This window comes from Myripristis murdjan, chromosome 8, assembly GCF_902150065.1.
Source record: "Myripristis murdjan chromosome 8, fMyrMur1.1, whole genome shotgun sequence".
NCBI lineage: Eukaryota > Metazoa > Chordata > Actinopteri > Holocentriformes > Holocentridae > Myripristis > Myripristis murdjan.
Window position 1 is genome coordinate 77,561 of NC_043987.1, and position 27,440 is coordinate 105,000.

General features: G+C 39.3%; 1 protein-coding gene across 1 annotated transcript in view; it reads right to left on the bottom strand.

Moving 5' to 3' along the window:
• Positions 1–497: 497 nt before the first annotated feature.
• The window catches only part of kat8 (K(lysine) acetyltransferase 8), a 63,619-nt gene continuing 36,676 nt past the window's right edge, over positions 498–27,440 (bottom strand). Inside the window, exons 9-11 of the mRNA XM_030058061.1 lie at positions 24,442–24,592; positions 22,810–22,964; positions 498–735 (exon numbers count right to left, since the gene is read on the bottom strand). Of these exons, the coding sequence (XP_029913921.1) occupies positions 671–735; positions 22,810–22,964; positions 24,442–24,592 (371 nt within the window). The 3' untranslated portion in view covers positions 498–670. The remainder of the gene's footprint in view (positions 736–22,809; positions 22,965–24,441; positions 24,593–27,440) is intronic.

Below are 27,440 nucleotides of genomic sequence, written 5' to 3' on the forward strand. Positions count from 1 at the left end.
GACAGTCTGTACAGTGGTCCCTCGTTTATCACGGGAGTTGCGTTCTAAAAATAACCCATAATAGGCGAAATCCGGGAAGTAGTCAGCTTTATTTTTTACAATTATTATAGATGTTTTAAGGCCGTAAAACCCCTCACTACACACTTTACACACTTTTCTCAGACAGGCATTAACATTTTCTCACTTTTCTCTCTTGTTTAAACACTCTCAAAGTTCAAACCTTCGTAGAAAAATAAGTCCAGTATTATAGAATGAACGCATTCTGTACTGTACAGGAGACACAGCATGGAGAAGATAGATTGACAATGGTCTACAGTCCCTTAGCCAATCAGGACGCAGGACACAGTGCGCTGTAAAAAAAAAAAAAAAAAAAGCATGCAAAATTGCACTAAAAAAAATCCGCGAAACTGCGAGGCCGCAAAAGGTGAACCGTGTTATAGCGAGGGACAACTGTATTACTTTTTCAGTACTGTAATATTAAAGCACAAAGAGACTACTTGGACTGTTTTCTCCTTTATTGAAGAATTTTATGACAGAAGGCAAATTACTAACAGACTACAACTGTATATTGGTTCTTCATGAAAGCAGGGCATCACAAGATGAGGAGAACAGAAGTCGTAAAAGAAATGTGCAGGTTGACTGACAGATGTGGCACCACTGGCTCCACCTCTCACTTCTTGGACAACTTCGCTTGTTTGTGCTTGGGTGGTGCCCATTTCAAACACATAGTGTCAACTGTGAAGGAGACAAGACACAAATCACTCGGATGTAGTAAGAATTTAACCGTGCACATCAGTTCTCATAAATGTTGCAGATACATAAGATACATACATAGGCAATCAAAGAGAGATTTATCTAGTGGGACTCTGTCATGCTTGTTGCTGGGACATGTACCTCATGAGACAACAAAAACATACACTGCAGTGAATGCAGAAACCCGGTGGTGCAGGGGACAGAGCCCACATTTGGTTGGAGTGAAAACTGAATTAGGATATGAAAAGAAGCATTTTAGAAAGAGCAGAAATGGTTCTTTCATTCATATTTTAAATAGCAAGACCCTTGAATATCAATTTATATTATTGTTCTTTGTTTTCTACTTTTTCCTTTGACATATTTGTCTAGTTAGGAGTGTTAATAATTAATAACTATTTATTTATTTATTTATTTAGCCTACTGATTATATCTATGTATTTCTTATTTCTTATTTTTCTTTTTTTCTCCTACCCCTTTATCTATCTTGGTATATGCATGGGTGTATGGATGTATACGTATGTGTGAGTTCACATCCTTCTCAGAAATGACTGGAGGGAATTCTTCAAATTTGGCACAAATGTCCACTTAAGACTCAAGAATGAACAAAATGAATATCAATTATGGTGGTCAGAGGTCAAAGGTCAGGCTCACTGTGAACTCACAAAACACATTCTTGGTGATAGGTCAAGAATTCATATTCTAATTATGAGTTTCACAAGTTCAGTACACAAAAAATGTGTTTTTTTAACTCAAAAACTTGTGAAACTCATAATAGGATAAAATAGGATAAAATGATTAAGTCATGACATGAAACAGAGAACAGAGGAGAGAAACTAAAGCAACCATAAATAAGAGCAAAGACCAATAAAGCCTTATTGATATAATAATATCATAATTTACTTATTAATTATATTTTGTACTTTTAATCTGAATCTGCAAAACAACTAGTAACTAAAGATGTCAGATAAATGTAGTAGAGTATCAAGAACTTAAAATTGGTACTTAAGGACAGTACTTGAGTAAATAGGGGTTTACAGGGTTGGAAATTAACTTTTTGTATCACCAGCCATTATAGCTGCTGGATTTAAAAGTTCATTCTGAATTTCCACCAGCCAAAATGGTGTTAGGTAGGCCTTTTATTAGAAATGGTTTTGACAGTTTGTGACTGAAATGGTGCCCCGCTATGAAATTTGAAACACAAGGTTGGAAACTGCACATCATGTTTTACTATCTAAATGTATGACATGTCCATGTCTCTTTATTTAGGACTTCTGAACAACAACTAAGCCTGGGTTTCAATTTCAATAAACTTTTGTCAAAGATCATGTACAAAATACATGAATCTCCAACACTGAGAGGAGATGTTTTGTATTAGGTAGATACTTTCCATCTGCAAACCCTGGACAGGTAAACATAAACAATGCAAAACACAGCAGACAGAATAAATCCAAACCTAAATTCCAGTAAAGTCAGTTAACACCACCTACCCAACAAGATACTCCTCCCTTTCCAGCCAGAACCCCATACATCATGTATCCAAAAATAAAATAAAATAAAATAAAACACAATAAAATAGAGTAAAATAAAGCAATAATTTACTTAACCACTGCTCTGACATTTTTTAGTGTTACGCTTCTAGTGTGTCAGATGTAGGCTGCTGTTGTGAAGTGGGTGAAGTCACCACAAAAAAAGATTTAAAAAAGAAAAAAAGAAAAAAAGTGAGCTTCAAAGCATCTATATGCTAGGAAGTGTTTGATTAGTTACACTCCGTTATTGCTGTGCATTTGCAAAAGAATTTAGTTTGCTCTTGTTTTTTTATCGTGCCAGTGGAATGAAATTGCTTCAGAAACAGACTGTTCCTCTCCTCCCACCTGTGCACAATGCATGCTGTACTTGGCCCCAAAATACACAGACAAAACAGACAAATTTAAGAAACGGTCAGAGCGCTGATTGCAGTAGTTGCTATAATAAGGTTTGCACTTGTACATATTTTTTTTATTTTATATATATTTATATTTATATTCCTTTCTTTATTTTTCTTGACTATTTGCTCTTTTAACTTGTACACTTGGAGTGGGAGTTGTTATTGTAACAAAAAGTAATTTCCCCTTGGCGATCAATAAAGTATTCTGATTCTGATTCATCAGTAACAGAGGCTTCGGTCTTTCCCACTTGGTCCCTCAGCTGTCTCTCTCACTTGCTCACTCCCTTTCTCCAAAACAACTACATATATTTGGATTTGCGATGTCTACAAAATTCATGGTTCGGTTCAATATAATATAGAGGTATTACAGTATGTTTTTAAGACAGCAAAAATTATAAATGTCAGAAATTTCCTTGATAAAAAAAAACAAAAAAAAAACATAATTAAGTATAACTTCCTGTGACATCACAGATGGAGTAACAGCATAGAAACAGAGCCTCATCGGACCAAGGAGAAAAAACAATGACAACGACAATTAATAGGCGCTAAAACACAAAAAAGAACATCTCTGAAGAATGAGTTTGACCACCAGACAAAAGAACCAAAAGAACACAAGAAAAATCAATAATTTCAGCAATAATGGATTCAGCAGGGAATCCCATGTTTACTGATATAGATATTAACAAAACCTTTTCGATCATTTTACAGGAAATTATACACCCCGGACCATGAACCCAACGTAACAGATATTAATTCATTTCTAAATGACTTAAACCTTCCCAAATTAACAAGAGAACATGCAGACAATCTGGATAAGCCACTTACAAATAACGAATATTTCAAAGCACTCAATAAAATGTCCAACAACAAAGCACCCAGCCCTGATGGCTTCCCCGCAGAATTTTACAAACACTTTTGGGGTACTGTTTCACCGCTTTTTATTAGAATGTGTCCAAAAGTCCAAAATCCCACACCACATGAATACAGCTCTCCTCACAGTATTACCGAAACCAGGCAAAGATCCAACTCAATGTTCAAGCTACCACCCACTCTCACTTATCAATACAGATCTCAAAATAATCAGCAAAGCACTATCCAACTGTATTGAACAGGTCATCCCACTCATAATACACCCTGATCAAACAGGATTCATTAAAGGAAGATATTCATCTGACAACATGCGCCGACTCTTCAAACTAATAAATACCACCACATCAAGTAATCAAAAAAACATTGTTTCCCTTGATGCTGAAAAAGCCTTTGACAGAGTAAACTGGACATTCATATTTGCAACACTACACATTTGGGTTTGGGAAGTCATTCATACAATGGATTAAGACACTGTTCACATCCCCCATGGCCACAGTAATAACCAATGGAATCATATCCCAACCCTTTACCCTGCATAGGGGAACGAGGCAATGATGCCCACTCTCTCCATCACTCTTCGCCATATTCATTGAACCCCTTGCAGCCACCATTCGCCAAAACGACAATATCACAGGTATCCACATCCCCAACACCCAGCACAAGATAAGTCTTTATGCTGATGACATACTATTATATTTACAGGCCACATCAAACTCATTACAAGAGTCCATTAAGCTCATTAACCGATTCTCCCTTTTATCTGACTATTCCATAAACTGGACCAAATCCATAATTCTCCCGTTAGACAAGGAGGACTGGAAGGTTGAACCTCCAAATATCCATCCTCATATGCCCGTGGGTAACATTAAATACCTGGGTATAAACATTTCCCCCAAGCTGTCAGAGCTGTTAAAATTAAATTTCACCCCACTACTAAAATCCATAGAGGACGACCTAAACCGCTGGATGAACCTCCCCCTCTCCATTACAGGCAGAATACCATCAGTCAAAATGATAATACTACCCAAAATCAACTACCTGTTTTCAATGATCCCAATTCAACCCACCACCAACTGGTTTCAATCACTGGACTCCATAATAAACAAATTTTACTGGAGAAATAAAAAACCTAGAATTAAACTAACAACACTTCAAAAAAGTAAAACCATTGGATGATTAGAGGCGCCAAATTTTCACTTTTACTTTTCACTTTTACTGGGATACCAGTGTTAAATTCAATTTAGTTTTAGTCTTGTGTCAAATGACTAGTTTTAGTCATATTTAGTCAACTTGTATTCTTTTTTGTTTAGTCACATTTTAGTCAACGAAAAGTCTTGGCATTTTAGTCTAGTTTTAGTCGAAGAAAATCCTAAGTATTTTAGTCTAGTTTTAGTTGACTAAATTACAAAGTATTTTAGCCTAGTTTTAGTTTTTTTTTCTTTTTTTTGTCTTTGACCTGCATCATGTTGGCTTTTTTTTATTTAACAATATGTTAAATTATTATTATTATTTTAAAAATGTAAATTGCTTATCAAACAGACCTAACAATTCAGCTACCAATGAATGGCAGTAGCCTAGTATGCATGTGATAACATAGATTGAAAAATAAGCCAAAGTGATACCTCTTCTATGAATAGACAAGCTAAGCCAGTGTGCTGCTGTTAGCCAGTGAAAATAGACTGGAGTGGCAACTCTTCACTTTGTTACACAATCCATGTCAGTGTGCTGCTGTTCTGTTCTCGCCGCACTACGTTTCAGACAGCGCCGGTGGGTGTGTGCTCCTCAGTTACACACACACACACACACACCCCGGCATGAGCACACAGCAGCGCAGGAGGAGGAAAACTAACGCGCATCCAATGAATGCACTTTTTGGATTGTAATTTAAAAGTCTATGACAAAAAAGAAAAAAACTCCCGGTTCTCCCGATGTACAGTCCGGCCCTGTCTTACACCATTGGAAGATATGCAGCCTTGCGTTCAAGTGCAACTCCAAAAAGGAGGACAAATAAGCGTCCGGCGCAGTCTCAAGCCGGACGCTTATTTATTTGGAGACAAGGACAAGGCATTTAAATTCCGGACTGTCCAGCCTAAATCCGGACGTATGGCCACCCTACTTACCATTCCTAAACACAACTATAAAATGCCTCGACTGTTTCAAATTCATGACAATCTCGACAGCTCTGACAGCTTGGTGGAAAATCAAAAAATTACAAATTCTATATTAATCCCCTGCAAATACACTCCCATCTGGCACAACCCTGACTTTACAATAAATAATGCACACCTCAACTTTACCACCTGGAAGGAAAAGGGAATCACACACCTATATCACATCTTCCGTAACAACAACCTCTTCATCATGAAATGGATGGAATCCTATCTCACTATGAGAAGACAATGCACCAGAGTTGGGAATAAGATGTCATCATTCATTGACTGCTCTCTGTTGGTGTCCCACAAGGCTCAATTTTAGGCCCTTTATTATTTAGTTTATATGTTAATGACCTATCACTTGCATGTCCTGAAGTTGAAACTCAAATGTACGCGGATGACACGGTTATCCTTGCACATGGAAGAGACAGATGTGAAGTAGCAGCCAAATTAACAACAGCAATGGTCAAAATTTCTACTTGGCTTTCAGAGTCTTGCCTGACACTAAACATCAGTAAAACTGCCTGCATGTACTTTTATATAAGAAAAAATGGAAACCAGCCAGATATCCTTGTAAATGGGGACAAGATCCAGACTGTCATATTTTAAAATATTTGGGAATTACTGTTGATTCACAGTTGTCCTTCAAGAAACACATACAGCAGGTGTGTAATACTGTCAAATTCAACTTAAGAAACTTCAGACACATCCGAAATCAGCTTCCTTTAGATGCCGCCAAACTATATATGCAGTGATTGTTTCAGTGATTTTTTCACATATTGCATACTGCTGGTCACAAGCTGGAAAAATAACACTTGCTCAACTACAAACACTTTATAAACAAACTCTCAAGGTACTAGACAGAAAGCCATCAAGTTATCATAATTGTAACATTATTCAAAAGCATAAACTTTTGACTTTTGATAATTTTGTGTCTTGCTGATGTTAGTTTAGTGTATAGAGTAATTCACGATTTGGCTGCTCCTCCATTAAAGGAGTTCATGTCACTGCGCCCTGACAGGAGAACAACTAGGACGACCAGCAGAGGTCACTGTGCAGTACAGCACAGATGTACTGAGTTTGGCAGATCAGCCTTTTCTGTCAGAGCCACTAATTACTGGAACTCAGTACCAAATGAGATCAGAGAGATTAGCACCTTTACTGGTTTTAAATCCGAGATAAAATCATGGCTTAAGTCAACTCAATCATGCACCCATCAATCATAAACTCAAACATTGGCTCACAATTCACTGGTTTGTAATTTTGTTAGTGTCATATCTAGGGTTGTCCCGATACGATCATGTGATCGGAAATCGGGGCCGATCACATGACTGAAGACTCGATCGGGACTCGGACATTATGTCCCAATCAGGTATCGGATAAATACATATGTATATTTATTGTTATTATTTTGAATCCCATTTTAAATATATGGGCTATTAATGATTAAAAAAAAATGAGAATAAAATACCAACTGGGGCTGGGTCTGTCTGTGACAGACGCCACTGAACAGCGCATGCACGGAGCACGGCAACACGCGGCAGTTTTAAAGCTGAGGCGCGTAATATCCAGCTATGTCTGCTGTGTGGAAATACTTCAAGGAGAACAATGACAGCAGTTCAGTTGCAAACTGTGAGATATGCAAAAATCGAGATTTCGAGAGGTGGGAAGGACAGAGCTGCATTTAACACCACAAACGTGATACGACACCTCAAAAACAAACACCCGACACAATACACAGAGTTTATTCAGGCAAACAAGCCGAAGACAAGCCAGCCCACACTGGAAGATACTTTCAAAAAGAGAGAGAAAATGCCCCGCGACTGTGAAAAGGCGAAGAAGATAACAGAGAAGATTGCAGAAATGATAGCAATGAGTGACCAGCCATTCTCCCTGGTAGAAGACCCTGGATTTATCCTGGTTATGGAGCATGTGGAACCACGGTACGATATGCCCTCACGCCACTATTTTGTCGAGAAAGCACTGCCAGCGCTCCAGAAAAAGATCCGCGACAAGCTACTTGTCCAATTATCAGAGGCGTCTGATGTCGCGTTTACCACAAACATCTGGAGTTCGTCTGTGTGTCCGATGTCATTACTAAGCCTCACTGCGCAATGGATCGACAGCAAGTTTGTTTTATGCCGTGCGACCTTGCATGCACATGAATTCCGTGGATCCCACACAGCGGACCGCATCCAGCAGGCGATAGAAAAGATGCTCAACAACTGGGGAATCGACAAGAAACGAGTCCATGTCATTTTGCGCGATAATGCTGCAAATATGAAGAGAGCCATGCTGGATATGGGAGTATGGAGTGTGGGCTGTGTCGCGCATTCTTGTCAGCTCATTGTGCATGAGGGCCTGCTTTCACAGCGCAGCGTCACAGACACATTGGCCAACACAAGGAAGATAGTGGGCCATTTCAAGCATTCCTCGCTGGCCTACTCCCGTCTGGAAGACATACAGATGGACTTGAACATGGATGTCAAGCGCCTGCAGCAAGATGTTCAGGTGAGATTCTTCTTTCCATTTTTTAAAATTTTTATTCCAATTCCGATATTTATTCCCATGCACGTTGCTATTTAGCACTAAATAAATACTTTGCTCTGCACCTGGCTTGCCAACAGAATTTCTTTATAATAGTAGTGAAGTGAAGCATACCCTAAATGCAGTTTATTATGATATGAAATGAACCTTATTGTCATTATAAAGTACGAGTACTGTACAACAATAATACAAATTATTATTTACGATGTGCAGACGAGATGGAACAGCAGCCTCTACATGCTGCAGAGTCTACTGGAACCAAAACGGGCTCTCAGTGTGTATGCTGCTGAGCGCACCCTACCAGCAACACTGACAGCCCAACAGTGGGAGCTAATGACGAAGACGGCGGAGGTGCTGGCTCCCTTTGAGGAGCTGACCAGGGATATGAGCAGAGAGACTGCATCTGCAACTGATGTAATTCCTGCCATCACAGGTCATTTTTATTTATTATTTTATATTGTAACATTTTATTAATACGTTAGTTTGAAACAATACATCATCCCTTTCATTCATTCATTCATTCATTCACTCATTAGTCCTCAGGTGTGTGCTGTCTCGAGAGGAGGACCATGACCAGGGGATCAGGACCATGAAGAAGACTCTCCTGGAGGCAGTGGAGAAACGCTTTGCAAACAGAGCCACTCTTCTACATGGCCACTCTACTAGACCCCAGATACCAAAATGGGCAAGTACAGTTAAATTAAAATGCACCTTTTGTTTAACATGTTCATTATTAGGTCATCACCAGTATGAGCCAATATTCTTTTTCCCTTTTAATTTAGAGTTAGTTATATGGTTAGGTTTTAATTGTTTATTTATTTATTAAGTACATGTGTAATTAAATTGCCTAACTGAGCTACTGTGCTATGTGGTGTCTTTCTTAGGTTGTTTTGAATTGTATGCAATGTTACATTTATCTATTTTTAGTTTCTTCACCAAGTCAGCCCACCTGGCACTTGCCAAAGACCATCTCATCCAGGAGGTGGCGAAGATGAAGGAGAGGAGGGCCACCAGTGAAGAGCCAGAGGCTGCAGCAGAGCCAGTGAGCAAGTCCCCACGTTCTGAAGGATGCAGCAGCCTGGCCAGTGCCTTTGAGGAGATTTTGCAAGAGAGGCAGTCACAGGCCCGGTCCGTGAGTACCACATCAGCAGAGGTGCAGGTGCAGAGCTACCTCTCAGAGCAAACCACCCCCAAGAGAAGCAATCCACTTCAGTACTGGAAGGATCATGCTACTCAGTTCCCCTCACTTGCTGCTGTTGCTACCAAGTATCTCTGTGCCCCCTGCAGCTCTGTGGACAGTGAGAGACTTTTTAGTGCTGTCGCAAATGTCCTTGATGAGACAAGGAACCGGCTCTCATATGACCATGTTGAGATGCTGATTTTCATCAAGAAAAACATACGTGCTATTTTGTAAATGTAGAGGAGAAGGAGAATATGAGTTAGGAGTGCAGTTCCAAAAAGCATACTGGCCTTACTTGATTAGTCACTTTTATTTGCTCATTTATTTGTATTTGATATTTTGATGCCATGCCCATTTTAAGTTAAGCAGCTATTTGTTTTAATAGTAGACTATTGAGTCTTTAATGTTGCACTAAGTCCTAATGTTGCACTATTCCTAATGTGAAGAAAATTGTATTTTATTTCTGTGTTCTGCTCTGATTGTAATTCAAGCTACCTCATAGAAGTTTACAGTACACTGCACTGCATGCATGCACAATTGTGCATAAGTGTTACATGTTAATATAAAAGCCATTGGTAAAAAAAAATAAATAAAAATAAGGGACATCCTGGATCGTATTCTTTGCTCTTAGTTGGTTTCATAATGTTTTATAGAAGTATCGGATCGGGACTCGGTATCGGCAGATACTCAAAATCAAATGACTCGGAGGCAAAAAAATGTGATCGGGACATCCCTAGTCATATCTTAACATTGTATTGTCTTGTCTTAGCATTGTATTGTCTTGTCTTAACATTGTATTGTCTTGTCTTAACATTGTGATTTTATTGTTGTTGTTGTGTTCTAAGAGTGTGAAACTTTGTTACTGTTGTTGTCTGAAAAGGCTGTTTTTGTGACAATGTTTTTATATTTGTTTGTATCCGTATGTGTTATCTGTTTTGTACTATACTGTTAGATTTCTGTTTTAACACTTCGTGTTTTCTGTTCCTGCTCAGGGACTACAGATGTAAATTAGCTAGTAGCTAATTCTGGTATGGCTGAGAGCTATGCACTGTCCCTGTTAAATAAATAAATAAATAAATAAATAAATGAATGAATGAATCACCTTTTACAATCTCATACATATGTACGGCACTGGGACTGATCAATATCTCCACTATCTCCAACTAAAATCGGTTCTCAAATCCAAACTTAATATCACAAATAACAGTTTAGACCCACCTGCACTGTCAGAAGATTTGTTTAGGCTCAAAGACACCACAATAACACTCCCAAACCAAAAATGGGAGAGTGACCTACTGATCAGTCCCGATGCTGACTTCTGGACACAAATCTGCCACAACACCTTCACAATGACCAAAAACACTATTATACAGCTGATACAATACAGAGTAATCCATAGAACTCATATCACTCAACATAAAATGCATGAAATGGGATTCATAGACTCAGACATATTGTCCATCTTGTACGCTCAACACTCCTGATGATTACTTTCACGCCTTGTGGCTCTGCCCTCCAATCCACAACTTTTGGGAAGACATTATCAGCAAACTCTCCAACCACTACCCCCCGCCCTTTGTTTGCTTGGAGACCTATCCACAATCAAACCAACACACTAAACCCATACTCACTGCTCTAGTTTGGCTGAGGGTGGAGGGTGAGCGGGGGCTCTGTGCCTGGTTCTCTGGGGGTGTGGCAGGACCTCCAGTGAGGGCAGGTGGGGGGCGGCGTGGTTGGGCCCTACCTCTCTCCCTCTCCCAAAAAAATACAATAAATAATAAAAATAAAACAAAATAAAACAAAATAATGCCACTCCTTAGTGGGCAGACCCCCTACCAAGGGTCTGGGAGTTGCCCTGACCAGGGAGAGGCACAGGAGGCCAGATCTATAAAATGGATGAGATAAGGCTCAGGCTGACCCAGCAGAATGAAACCAAGAACTGCGGTGCTCTCATCCTGACAGAGACGTGGCTCCATAACAATATACCGGATGAGGCTTTAGCACTGGACGAGCGGAGCGTGTTCCGGGCTGACAGAACACAAGACTCTGGTAAGACGAGAGGGGGCGGACTCTGTGTGTACATCAATGATGCATGGTGCCCAGGTGCAGTCAGAGTGGATGGAAAATGTTCACCTGACGTTGAATTTTTACTGCTGAGATGTCGGCCATATTACCTGCCAGTGTGTTTGTTGCTGCTGTTTACATTCCACCGGATGCAAATTAAAAAACTGCACTCCTGGAATTGTATGAGGTCATCAGCAGTCACATGGCAAAACAGCCAGATGCTGTTATTATTGTTGCTGGGGATTTTAGTCAAACTGACCTCAGAACTGTTCTGCCAAGATTCCACCAGCACATCCAAATCTCCACTAGAGGAAACAACACCCTGGACCATGTCTACACCAATGTTCCTGGTAGAGTTCTCATATTCTGCCCGAACCCGACCCGACCCGACCCAACCTTTTTGGGTTGGATCGGGCCTAAAATTTACGTGAATTGGGCGGGTCGGGTCGGGCTTCGGGTTCTGTGGGGGATTTTTTTTTTAAAATAAAAAAACAGAATTATGTGTTGTGTTATTGATTATGACGTTTCATTTTTATGTGACTGGTGGAGAGAGTGAGAGACTGGATTGGATTTGGAGGCTAAACTTTCAGTGACAGACAGACAATCAGCTGTGCGAGCGCAGCGCAAACAAGTGAGAGAGAGTTGCAGCAGTATCCCGCTGTGCTGGCAGACTCGGCAGAGTCATAAATCAGACAGTGACAGAGTGGCCAATTTCTCCACCAATTTAGCCATTCAATCTACGAGCCCACTGAAGTCTTCAAAGCATCACAATCCAGTTCTGCTGGCCCTGGAGGACAAGAGGTGAGTCGGAAACTCAGAATGATGTTATGTAGGCTCAGGGGTTAGAATAAAATCTCTAATTTATACAGCGCTTTTCTGAGTACCCAAAGACACTTTACAACAGAGAAGTAGAGAACGGAGAAATTAATAGCCTACTTTTATGTTTTATGAACAACTGAACATTTGAAGCTGCCTTTCGCCAACTATTATGTCCGTTATCTCACTGCTACTAGAATTTGAGCCACTGGCGCTGCTAAATAAAGGCGAATTTGGCGTTTTTTTTTTCGGGCTTTATCGGGCTGTCGGGCCTAAAGTTCGGCTAATTAGTCAGGTCGGGTAGGGCCTTGGGTAGAGCCTCTGGCTGGCCCAGTCGGGCCCGGGTCGGGTCGGGTCTTAATTTTCAGGCCCGATGAGAACTCTAGTTCCTGGCAGCTACAGAGCCCTCTCTCGTCCTCATTTTGGCCAGTCTGACCACACCTCCCTGCTTCTCCTGCCTACTTACATCCAGCTGACAAAAAGGGTCAAACCAACTGTAAAAACAGTTCAAGTGTGGACAGATGAAGCTGCAGCGGCTCTACAGGACTGTTTTGAATGCACAGACTGGCAGATGTTCAAAGATGCTGCTACCCAGGAGAACCATATTGACCTTGAAGAATACACATCATCAGTGACATCATACATCAGCAAATGTACTGATGATGTGGTAAAAATAAGGACAGTTAAATCATTCCCTAATGAGAAAGCCTGGATGAATGGAGAGGTGAGAGCTCTATGTAGAGCCAAAAAAGCTGCCTTTAAGTCAGGTGACAAAGAAGCCTACAACACTGCCAGAGCAAAACTGAAAGCTGGCATCAAGGAGGCAGCGAAGGCATCAGCAGGCTACAAAAGCAGGAGCGCTCCCATCATGTGTGAGGCCACGTTACCAGACGAGCTAAACACATTTTATGCTCACTTTGATTGCCTCAACAGAGAGTCAGCTGTAAAGTCTACTCCACCTCCAGAGGAGCGGCCACTGTCAGTATCCACAGTGGATGTGAGGAAAGTCCTGCTGAAAGTGAATATGAGTAAGGCTGCTGGGCCTGACAACATCCCTGGCCGTGTACTAAAAACATGTGCCAACTAGCTAGTATATGTCATTACTGACATTTTTAACATATCGCTGTCACAGGAGAGTGTTCCCACTTGCTTCAAGACAGCCACCATCATCTCTGTGCCTAAAAAGTCTGCAGTGTCTAATGTCTACTGCCCTGTGGCACTCAACCCCCATCCTGATGAAGTGCTTTGAGAAACTGGTTCTCCAGCACATAAAGAACAACATCCCTGCCAGTCTGGACCCTCAGCAGTTTGCATTCAGAACCAACAGATCCACAGAGGATGCCATCTCCACTGCTCTCCATTCAGTCTTCACTCACCTTGAGAAAAGCAACACCTACATCAGAATGCTGTTTGCTGATTTCAGCTCAGCTTTCAACACAATCTCTCCCATGAAGCTGATTGGAAAACTGAACACTCTGGGCATCAGTACCACTCTCTGCAAGTGGATACTGGACTTCCTCACAAACAGACCCCAGTCTGTTCGGATTGGCAGTCTCTCCTCCTCAACTCTAGTGCTCAACACCGGAGCGCCCCCAGGGCTGTGTGCTCAGCCCCTCCTGTTCACGCTGTACACCCACGACTGCAACCCCTGACATGGAGAGAACTCTATTGTGAAGTTCGCAGATGACACCACCATCATCGGCCGGTTTTCCAACAATGGTGAGTTTTCACATCGGGAGGAAATCAACCATCTTGCAGAATGGTGCACAGAAAACAACCTACTGCTCAACGTCAGCAAAACCAAAGAGCTGATAGTTGATTTTAGAAAAAAGGAGGCAAAGACACACAACCCTGTGAACATCAATGGAGCTAAGGTGGAGCAAGTGAACAGTTTCAAGTTCCTGGGAATCAACATAACAGAGAACCTGTCATGGACTTCACAAATCTCTGCCCTGGTTAAAAAAGCTCAGAAACGGATGTATTTCTTAAGGAAACTTAAGAAAGCAAAATTCCCACGCCAAGTTCTTGTCAACTTCTACAAAGGAGCGATTGAAAGCATCCTGACTGGAAACATCACAAACTGGCATGGGATGTGCACGGCCCAGGACAGGAAGACTCTGCAACGAGTGATTAAACTGCCCAAAACATCATTGGAACCCATCTACCAAGCCTCAGTGATATCGGGGAGGTGAGGTGCCTGCGCAGAGCCAAAAGGATCCTAAAAGACAACACCCACCCCAGCCACAGCCTGTTTACCCTGCTGCCATCAGGCAAAAGATACAGAAGTATCCGCTGCCGTACCGCCAGACTACAGAGCAGCTTCTTCCCTCAGGCTGTGAGACTACTAAATGCACCATCTGCACTCCTCCATGTTTAATAATTTTATTTTCTATACAGTCAGTTAATCAATCAAGAGGGAACCACACTTTAATTTCATTTTTCAACCTGTTGTAAAATGACCAATAAACTTCCTTGTATCCTTGTATCATTGTATCTGCAACGAGCCAGCAGCCACCTCTGGGTCTGGGTGCAGCCCAAGGTATGATCACCCCTAAATTAAAACCATATAAAAAAAATAATAAGGGGGAAAAAATAAATAAATAAATATTTAAAAATAAATAAATAAATAAGATTTAAAAGGGGAGGGGTCTGTCTACTGCCATTTTGCTCCCGGCCGTGCTAAGTGGGGCCTGGCGGGGGGGCCTCTTGCTCGCCCCCCTGATGCCCCAGTCTGGCCTCAACCCCTGTTGCAATATATATCAACATACAGATATATATCTAAATACATATCATTAGATATCAATATATAAATATATACATAAATCAATTACTAATCTGATGATTGTCATTACCACGTTAAATTGATTTACGTTAGGTTATGTTATAATTATATAACAATAAATTATTATGTTATGTAATATTATATCATATAATGTTATATATATTATATTATATTGCGTTATATCATGTTGTGCTACATCACATCATAATGCGTTATATTAGCTCACATTATATTATTTTATATACAGTACAGGCCAAAAGTTTGGACACACCTTCTCATTCAATGCGTTTTCTTCATTTTCATGACTATTTACATTGTAGATTCTAACTGAAGGAATCAAAACTATGAATGAACACACGTGGAGTTATGTACTTAACAAAAAAAGGTGAAATAACTGAAAACATGTTTTATATTCTAGTTTCTTCAAAATAGCCACCCTTTGCTCTGATTACTGCTTTGCACACTCTTGGCATTCTCTCTATATATATATCTATATCTATATCTATATATATATATAGATATATATCTATATATATATATATATATATAGATATAGATATAGATATAGATATATATCTATATATATATATATATATATGTGTGTGTGTGTGTACAGTACAGGTCAAAAGTTTGGAACAGTGAACAGTTGGACATGTGCATTCAAAAGTTTACAGAAGGTCACATTAAGTTCACCTGTAAAGGTTATAATGCATTTTAGGTTCATCCTGAAATTTCACCCGAAAGCTGAATATCCCTAACTTTTTGTGAGTACCAACTGTTCAATGTTTCAGTACTTTTCTGCACAAGTTGCTGTTCTCTAACAAGGAGTTTAACGGCAAAATTCACATCAGGTGTTTGATGCTCCAGCTCATCGAGGTCGTATCATTAGGGAATGGCTGCTGGAGACTGGGGTACCTTAAATGGAGTGGCCTGCACTTTCTCCAGACCTGCATCCCATAGAAAACCTATGGGATCAGCTGAGCCACCGTGTAGAGGCTCGGAGCTCTGTACCCCAGAACCTCAATGTCCTGAGGGCCACCCTTCAAGAAGAGTGGGATGCCATGCCTCAGCAGACAATAACTCGACTTGTGAACAGCATGAGACGTCGTTGTCAAGCTGTAATTGATGCTCAAGGGCACATGACAAGTTATTGACACAGACATTTTTTGTTGTGGTATATCCACCACTGTTGTGCTTTTGTTTCAAGAAATTATTTGAGATGAGGAAATCACCAGTGTATGCTTCTACTTAAATGCCCTACTTTCATGATATAATATCACTGTAGCGTGAACTTTTTATATTTTCCATAAATTTCACCCAAAAGCCAAATATCCCTAACTTTTTGTGAGTAGTGTATATACACACAGACACTTTTTTCTTTCCTCTCCCAGTTAGGTGGCGACTCTTTTTTTCACGAACATGGCATGTCCTTTCGACAACGATCCCGTGGATGAAGGTGCAGTGTTACTGCGGAGAGAATTAAATATTCGTCGGGAGATCATTTTAAGACAGCGCATGAGATTATGCCGAGGTCTTACCTGTTTGAACAATGTTTTTATATTGCATCTTAATTAAGCTGCTGCCAAGTGCGCTTCTCCCCTGCGGGATTGCACCTAAATGACATAAATTAATAGGCTACCATTTAAGCAGTTTTCCCCTGTAATATTATTGTGATTGCAACGGACTACATTTAAACTTACGCATTGACCTGAGAAGCAATGTTTTCCCACGCCGTCTCCCTCTCCTTTGCCGCTGCAGTGGTGTTGCATTTTTTGTTATTATTATTATTATTATTATTTTTAAACATGTTCAAACTCGCTGTATGAATGCATTAAGATTTCCAATTCAACTGGGGTGAAAAACGCATCAAATCAAGGCTCCATTGACGCTGTCTTTTTACAGCTGTGGTGCACGTGCTTAACTCCAGGTGAAACTACTCCGAGTTGATAAAACTAACTCAAATCAGCTGTTCTGGAACCGAAAACTCAGAGTTTCCTATCTCAGAGTAGATCAACTCAGAGTTCAGGGTAAAGGAGTTTGTTGAACCTGCTTCGTGAAACGGACCCCTGACTGAACTTTGAACTCATGTCTGGCCAGTCACTGAATGCCCTCTAGAGGTCATTGATGTTTTACCCTTGCATCTCTGTCAGTTTGGGGCATGGCAAAGATTGTTAAACATTGGCAAAAAATGCTTGAGAATACTTTTGTTGATACTCAGTAAATGGTACATAAGTATATACAGTACATAAACAAGTTATTTAAATAGACATATTGCTCCCTCATGTGATCGGATCGGTGATCGGTTTATTTAAACTCCCTGACCGGTGATCGGCCCCAAAAATCCTGATCGTGTAAAGCCTATTAAAATGTTGTAAAATTATGTTATTTGGGTTATTTTTGCAATTTGCACAGAGTGAAAACAAAATGTGATTTTATTTTTTTTATTGAAAATGCTATTTCTGAGTTTTAATTTTAATAAAAATATTTTTTATTCCTCTTAAATTTTTGTCATTTTTTTATCCCCGCGGTATCGAAAATGGTATCGAGTATCGAATATTTTCCTGAGTATCGATATCGAGTTTGATATTTTAGTATCGTGACAACCCTAATATATATATAGCTAGATAGATTTATATTTATATAGATATATAGCTTAATTTGTAATATTTATACTACTACTATATTTTTTTTTATGAACTACAGTGAGAAGGTGTCAGACTCTCAGTGCATGCAGCCAAAACAAAATCAAAATAATAATATATTTTGTGTGTTGAGCTAATGTATGTGTGTAAGTGGTGTGTGTGTGTTAAGACTGTGACTCTGTACTGCGTCTGGTACGAGCAAAGTTTTTCAACTGACTTTATATCAGAAACCAGCCGGTAAGAGGGAGCAGACGGTAAAAAAAAAAAAAAAGAAGAAGAAGAAGAAGAAGAATAAGCGCTTTGTCGGCAGTGAGAGACGCGACGCCAAAAGTGCTATAGCCGTACCGGATACTCGTTTCAGCCGAGTGTCCGGCTCATCCCTACTGGTAACATCATATCTCAGAGCCCTCCTGAAAGAGGAAGATGAAACCAATCCTTAACACTATAGTGTATGCGCCGTTATGTTACCTACGTGAAGAACTTTATATAATTTGTTGTCACATGTTCATACAAGTTAAATATTAGGTCCAGACTAGAACTTTGCACAAACCTTATATGAGTGGACCACACTCACTTAGACCTCGTTTAAATTTTAGTGTAATACTGGTCATATGTGCACTGAATGCGTTTTTTCCCACAGAGAGGGAAGGTCACACCCTTCTGTCCCAATATCAACAGGAGTTAGACACTGTTATAGTTCAATTATTGTGTCTGACTGGTAATTTGGAAGCTCAGTTCTGTGTTTTTCATACTGTATGTGTGTTTTCCCTGGCATCTGTTATGGACTATAATTTGTTAACAGTTATTTGGTTTACGCTTTTGTTTGTAACATACTCTTTAAAGCAAGCGGAGCGATTTACTGACACAATGTACAAAAACTATGGAGTATTTGAAGTTGGTTAATTATAACATAAGAGGAATTAAAACTCCATTAATTACTAATTAACTATCAGAGGCAGAACATTTAAAATTAAAAAGAGAACGGGTTGACCAGGTCTATGGTGCATCATGCAGGAAGAAGGAAACAGGGGTTGCCATCCTATTTAGTAAACCTGTACACTACATTAATGAGAGTACTTTTCAAGATGATGAAGGCCGATATGTGATGGTAACTGGAACGATTGGGGGTATAAAAATAACTATTTTAAATGTGTATGCCCCAAATGAGGGCTCTTTTTTTAAAGAGCTGGCAACCCTTTTGGCAGATAAAGGTGAGGGGATTATACTTATGGGGGGTGACATTAAATACCAAATTAGATAGGCTACCTGTAATGAAAAGACCCCAATCCAAAATGTCTAGAGCTTTATTAGGTACGATGAAGGAATTGGATTTAGTAGACATTTGGCAACATCTTCATCCCAACGAGAGACTTCACATTTATGTCACAGGTGCATGGGAGCTATTCAAGGATAGACTTCTTTTGTATGTCAAAAAAAGACATAGAATAAAAGAAACCACAATTGAACCAATTACAATTTCAGACAATGGTCCAATCACCATGAAAATTAATCTAGGATTAGACAATTTTAAATATTGGGGGATCAATGTCTCATTATTAGCAGACATCCACATTAAAGATGAGATACGTGGTGAGCTGTCTGAGTACTTTGCCATAAATGATGATGGAAATGTCTCTTCTTCCATGATATGGGATGCAGATAAAGCCACAATTAGAGGGAAGATAATTTCTATATGATCTAGAATTAAGAAACAAAGGACAGCTACAACAATAACAGTTGGAAAGTGCAATAAAAAGACTGGATAGGGAACATAAACAGTTAAAAAAAAAAAAAGATGACACACTTAAAAAATTAAAGGCAGTTAAGCTGCAGTTAGACCATTGCTAAATTGAAAAAACAATAAATGGCCGGGAACAGATGGTTTTGCTGGCGAATATTACAACGTTTTTGTGAACGAACGAATGCAAAGTATATAATTATATATTAATATCAGGAGAACCCCCAAAATCATGGTCGGAGGCTATTATTACAGTTCTATACAAAGAAGGGAAAGATCCCTCACAGTGTAATAGCTATTGCCCAATTAGCCTCCTGTGTGTTGACTATAAAATTTTAACCTCTATCGTAGCTGCTAGAATTAAAAAAATATATAAAACAAAAAAAAAAAACGAAAACAAAAAAAAGATAAAACTGGATTTATAGTAGGCTGTCAAGGGACAAATAACATAAGGAGAGCTCTGAATGTTCAATCAGTGGCTGCAAAAGATAAACAGTCCTCAATGCTTGTCAGCTTAGATGCTGAGAAGCATTTGATAGAGTGGATTGGCTATTTTTTGAAACAAACACTGGAAAAAATGGGGTTTGGAGAAGAGTTCATCACCTGGGTTGACATGCTTTATAAAGATCCTATATCAAAAGTACAAGTGAATGGTCATTGTTCAAATTTTTTATAAGGTGGAGAGGGGTGTGAGGCAAGGGGACTCACTCTCACCCATTCTATTTGCCATTAGTACTGAACCTCTAGTGGAAGCCATACGCCAAGATGCACAGATTCAAGGAATAGAGGATGGCAGAGGGGTAACCCATAAGATAGCCCTATTCGCAGATGATATTTTACTTTTTATATAAAAAAAACCCCACTTCTATCTATCCCCCACACTTATGCAAACACTGCACAATTATGGCAAAGTGTCAGGGTATAAAATTAATGAAAACAAATCAGAGGCCATGATGATATTGGGAACTTGGCCCACACAACTAATGAAAATGTTTCCTTTCGATGGTCCAAACAGGGATTTAGGTACTTGGGAGTTATTCTCACACCAAGTCATACACAGTTATTTGAGGCCAACTATAACAAGATAATTAAACAAATAAAAAATGATATGGCATGATGGGATGTTCTCCCCCTCTCTATTTGGGAGGGTTGAAATAGTGAAAATGAACCTGCTACCTAGACTTCCTTTCCTATTTCAATCCTTACCTGTTAGGGTACCCATTTCCACCTTTGATATGCTAAACAAACTAATTTCAAAATTCATCTGGCAGAAAAAGAGACCTAGGATAAAACTGAAAACCCTCCTCCTACCAAAAGATAAGGGTGACCTAGGCCTTCCAAATCTCAAACATTATTATTGGGCTGCACAGTTAACTGCAGTAGTGGAATGGATTAGAAATGACCAGGAGACACAATGGACTCAACTGGAGCAAAGCACAACTATAGGCATACCTTTAACAATTTTATCGACAAAGTCAGTAAACAAAATAAAAATCGAAAATGAGTGGATTAAACACATTCTGAAGATCTGGACTTCAGTTAAAAAAATGCTTGGGGGACCGATGCCGATTTCAAGAGCAATGCCAATCGCAGGCAATATGCAACCCCTGGCAAAAATTATGGAATCACCAGTCTCAGAGGATGTTCATTCAGTTGTTTAATTTTTGCCAGGGGTTGTAGAATTTCCTCTATCCACGTGGGATAGCGGGTTTAGAAGATGGGCAAAAAAGGGTCTGAGCACAATTAACCAATTATTCAGTGGATCAGAATTCAAATAATTTTCCCAGCTTCAAGAACAATTTACAGATACTTTCAGATACAACATTATATTTTAAATCATAAAGAAAGAGAGATTATCAGCAAAAGTCAAAATAAAATAGAGGAATATTTCATCAATATTACAGAAAAATGCTTTCCAACTAAAAAACATATGTCTCATATATATAAAAGGCTGATAACTGATACCTCACAACATACTCTGGACATTAAAGAAAGATGGAAATTGGAATTAAATACTATAATTGAAGATAACATGTGGGAAGACCCGTGTAAATTGTCATAAAGGAATAAATAGTCAATCATGGAAAGAGTTCGACTGGAATATAAAAATTAGGTATTTTAATACACCTTACGTTATTTCATCATATGTGAAAGAACCCTCTGTGGCATTGTTTTTGAGATACTGGAAAAATCGGGGATCACACACAAATTCTGGGACTGCCCAATAATTCAAGAGTTCTGGAGAAGTGTTAACAAAGAAATTGATAAAATCATGGGACTGGATATTCCATTGGACCCATTGACATTTTTATTAGGAATGATACCTAAGGAGAGATATAGCAAGAATCAGAGGTACATACTGAGGATACTCTTACTGACAGCCAAGAAGATGATAACAGTAAACTGGAAGAATGTAAAACCCCCAACTATAACCCCATGGACACAAAGACTGAAATGGGTTTACATAATGGAACAACTGACGGCAAGCCTGCAATTGAAAATTTTGTGCAAAGGTGGACTTGTGTTGCACTATATCTGGGTGTTTAACTGAAACAAATCGATTGCTGTGATACACTGTAGTATAATGGAATATTATTGTAAAAGCTGAGGTCATACTCGTCTTTAACTAAATAATCCACTACAAATATCTCTCCTCCTTGTAAAAGTCAGCCCTTATCCATTTTGTCTTATATGTATGGATTTTTTTTTCTTTGTTCATATCATTTATTTATTGTTATGTATACATTTATTTAATTTGGTCAAATGTCAGGGATTGTTCTATGGAAAATCAAAAACTGAATAAGTAAAAAAACAAAACAAAACAAAACAAAAAAAAACATAATTAAGTATGATCTTGTTGTAGTTTGAACAATGATGGAGCTATACCTGCCCCATCTTCTGGGGTGTCTTCTTGGCAGCATATAAAACCAAAACATTAACAGCTCCTTATTAAAACTAAAGTAAAAAAAAAAAAAAAAATGATCTATTTGATGATGATGATAATAATGACTATGGCAATGACTTCCCATTCAGTGGTAAGATAATGTGCCGTTAATGACAGCCAGCTGTCTGCAGTGAGAGCAACAGCAGCTGCATCTCACAATTCCACTACAGAGTCAGCTGGAGTACTCGAGTACTCGTTGTTGATGTCAGTATTCGAGTAATGCCTTACTATTTGCACTATATACACACGCGCGCACACATGCACGCGCGCGCGCGCGCACACACACACACACTTTAGTTAAACAGGATTATAGAATAAGAATAGAATTTTACAGAATTAATGTTATGAACAGCACTTCTTCCTACATATACTAAAAACAAGTGTACATTTGCAGACCTGTGATTGGTGGCCTCTTATACTGGGCACTCTTCAGGTGCTCCTCCACCAGTTTGGGTGTAACACAGATGACATGCTGGCCTTTCCAGTACTTCACCATGTTGAGCGACTGCAGTGTGCTGATGATATCACTCTGGGTAATGCTGGTCATTTGGCTGTAATACAGACAGAAAAAGGTTTTATCATCAGTGTCAAAGCTGAGGTGTGAGTGTCAAATTAACTGCAACAGGATTTAGGGGCAGTTACCCAGACAGGAATTAATCCTGGCTACAGATTAAAATGCCCTCTTTAACTGGAATACTGTAACTCAAATTCACTTTCTGGATCAGGGATTGAATTACTGTGGTTTTAGATCTTAAGCTAAGATGCTTTTTTAGATTCAGTCCAGGTTATATAAGCATAATTGGCTTTTCAAATTAACCCTATGAGCATATTTCAAAACATGGGGAAAAATGTAATTAACTTAAAATCAAAGTAGCAAAAATGTACCAGAATATAAGTAAAACAACAACAAAACAAACAAACACAAAATTAGCAAGAAAAAAAAAGAGGCAAAAAACAACAACAAAATTAGAAAGAAAAACTAACAAAACAAAAAAATCACAGAAAACTGTATTTATAATTTATTATTTATTTATAAGGTCAGAACAGTGATGTTGGACCAATGTTGGATTTCTTCTGCAAGGATGCTTTCACCAGCATTTAACCCTTTGAAACTTCAACAAATTGACTTGATTTCTTTCAAAAACATTAGGAAAAGAGATGAGCAAATCAGCAAAAAACAACCTATAAAAAAAAAAAAAACACCACACAAACAAACAAACAAGACAATAACCAGAAAATTACCAAACAAAAATACCCTCTAAATACTCAAAAGGTGGCACCCAAACCAAGAAAACATGAATCTACGGGGTTATCACTTTAGGACTTTTAGCTCAGAAGTACCTAATCTGAAGTATATGTTTTGGTAAGTCACTTTTTAGGCCATAACTAGCTACACTTATATGTATGAACATGTAAAATGAACTGTGTTCATTTAACATGCTCATGTTTTGGGTGAACGGTCAATTGAACATATTTATTTGCAAGCACTGAACGTGAGCGAATGTGAGTCGTTAACACTCGATAGTTTACAGCTCCTGAGGCCACAGATTTATGGCAGCCCGCACACACCAAAGCAAGAGCAATCAAAGAGCAAGCTTCCAGCACTACTTCTACTTCCGGCACTACTAAGTTCATCTATATGAATATGTGAATGAGTTTTATGAACAATTCAGAACAGATTCCAGTGGAAAAAGTCTCATGTTTTTGTGCAAATTCAGCCCGTTGGCTCAGAAAAACAAGCCAGAACAGCCGCCACATCAGCATTGACTTTGATCAATCGAATTGAATTCAAGTTGAATCATTTGACCAGTCTCCTGAAATATTTATTAGTGAATGATGATCACAAGAAATCATTAACAAAGGGCAAGACAAAGTAATCTCTGCCTGTGATTCTATACTATTCTGTTTTCTCTCTGTGTGGGAACTGTTGACCATGCTGGATCAGGTAATAAGACCATCTTATGTGGCTTGGATGCTAAATTGGCACGTTGGCTTTTCTGTATAATTCTGTGCTGTGCAACTGTCTACCTGAGGTCTTTGATGGACAGTGTTCCTCTGAAGTCTCTCAGAATCTCCAACAGAACCCAGGACCAGTAGCTCCTGTAGCTCAGCTTCCCCAGGTCAGACAGCGGCTTCTCCGGAGAACCTACTGTACTCTCCAGCTTGGACAGCTCATAACCTTCACACACACAGTTAAAAGACATTATATACAGTAAGTATAATCCATGCTGGAGAAAATGCGGCTGCCTTTTCCAAAACTTTTGTTTCAGTTGCTCCAGTGGCACTTGAAGATTGTATTGAGCTAATTCTAACAGTAGCTAGTGTCACTTTTTTGCTGTAGCTGACTGTCTCAAGTTAAGTGCTGTGAACTTTGGTAGGGTGTCGTCTCTTGCAAAAATCTCCAAAGTAACTTGACAGACAGAATAAGTCATGATTATGACATTCCCTTTTTCATAAGGTCAGTAAGCTAAAGAAGAAGAAGAAGAAGAAGAAGAAGAAAGTACACCCTTTTTCAGGTCTATGGTTTTATGTATCAGGACATAAAAATTGTCTGGTCCTAACCAAGTACTAAAATTAGGTGAATATAATCTCAGGTGTAAAACAACACACAACACCATTTCCACCGTGTCATTGTTTATTTAACAAAAATTCTTCCAAAATGGAGAAACCATCTGTGAAAAACTAAGTACCCCCTTACAGCTTCTGTAGGAATTAAGGGTGTAATTAGCAGCTAGGTGTTGCTGATCAAATGCACTTGATTAACTGATAATCAGCAAGTGTGACCATCTCTACAAAAGCAGAAGTTCTGGGGCAGCGATATTGACAGTATGCCTCCCTGGACCTATTTATTGCAATGGAAGGAAAGTTTTTTTCCATTCGCCACTAGATGGGGCAATGGCAAGCATAATTTCTTGCTCCACAGCCAGTTTTATTGACAATATGCATCCTACTTGCTATAACTGCTGTATTTACAGAAGTCAGACATGCAAACTCCTCACAGTAAAAAAGGTGGCAGTGTCACGGGGGTCCGGGGGTGGGGGGTTCCACCCTCCTATGACGGGAGTTGCTAGTTAGCTGGAAGACTTGGCCCTTACATAGCAAGCATATGCTTAGAGCTAAATGGCTAACGTTAGTTAGCAAGACAAGCAGACCATGCTGGAATTAACATTAGAACTAGCTAACGTTAGCTGGCTAATTAGTTCGCTATCTTGCTAATGGAAATTCCAGCATCATATGGCCCGCTTGTCTTGCTAACTAACGTTAGCCATTTTGCTCGAAGCATAATGTTATGCAAGGTTTAATTTAACGTAAGGTGGTTCCTTCAAATTAACATTAAAACTTTCCATTACGTGAATGACCCGACTGACCAAAAAAAAAAAAAAAACGGCGATTGTAGCCGAAAGGCAACAAGTTTGCATGCCTGAGAAGTGCGACTCTAACTCTGTGCTGTCTGAGAATAACTCAAGAAAATACATATTAAATACTTTTAGTTAAATTTATTGAACAACTGACAATCAAAACAAGTTTAAAAGTATAAAATATGACAAGCAAGTCCTCCTCGACTGAATCTACTTCAACTACCTCAGCCGCAGCCGCTTCTACATTTGAGCCCTCCGTTTCCTCAGCGTCTCTTTCCCTTCTTGTTGCTGACTGGAGGGGATGGAGTCACGTGACTAAACACGCTGGACACGTAGTACAGCGTCTTAAAGGGACATGAACATGCCTACCCACAGCCAAAAAAGACAAACAACTTTTATTTGTTTTTTTTTTTTAATACCGAACATACCGGCATGAGCAAAGTGACGTTGGTTATCGTCATAAATTTCGGTATCGGTAAATTTTCGGTATATCACCCAGCCCTAAGTCAGATTATTCACAAGTGGAAAAACTTCAAGACTATATCTAGGACTTTACATGCCTCAGTTAACATGTTAAATATTAAAGTTCATGATAGTAAAATTAGAAAAAGACTTAACACGTATGGCTTGTTTGGAGGCCTTGCCAGAGGAAAGCCTCCTCTCTCTAGAAAGAGCATAGCAGCACAACTTAGTCTTCTGAAACAATGTCCTTTGGACAGACAAGACCAAAGTGGAGATGTATGGCCATAATGCATGTCATGTTTGGTGAAAACCAAACATAGCATATAAGCACAAACACCTCATACCAACTGTCAAGCACGGTGGTGGAGGGGTGATGATTTGGGCTTCTATTTTGCAGCCACATGACCTGGGCACCTTGCAGTCAGTGAGTCGACCACGAACTCCTCTGTACACCAAAGTATTCTAGTCAAATGTGAAGCCATCTGTCCAAGAGCTAAAGCTTGGCCGCAACTGGGTCATGCATCAGTACAATGATGCCGAGCACACCAGCAAATCTACAACAGAATGGCTGAAAAAGAAAAAAAAAAAATCAGGATGTTGCAATGGCCAAGTTAAAGTCCAGACCTCGACCCGACTAAAATGCTGTGGCAGGACCTTAAGAGAGCTGTGCATAAAAAAGTGTCCTCAAACATCAATGAACTGAAGCAATGTTGTAAAGAAGAGTGGACCAAAATTCCTGCACTACAATATGAGAGACTGATAAAATCATACAGAAAATTATCACTTTAAGTTATTGCTGCTAAAGGTGGTTCTACAAGCTACTGAATCATGGGGTGTATTTAGTTTTTCACATCTTATGCATTTTGCTGAATTTTTGTTAAATAAATAATGACACAGTAGAATCGCAATCAGGAATCCATAAGAACCACAATCGCTAAGCAGAAGCGAAATCGTAACCTGAATCCATAAAATCTAAAACCATATCCAACCCTGTTAAATACCCTTTAATCAGAATTTCTGGCTCAAAGCTGCTGCCCGAGAGAGCTGCTTTGACATGAGCCGCAATTGTGTAGTTACCTGCTGAAATCCAGTTTAAATAAGCCACCCAGTGGAAGCACATCAAATGTTCTGTTCAGCATAAACACATCATATCAGAGAAAGGAATAATAGTGGTTTCCTCAATCACTGACAGCACTAAATCAGATA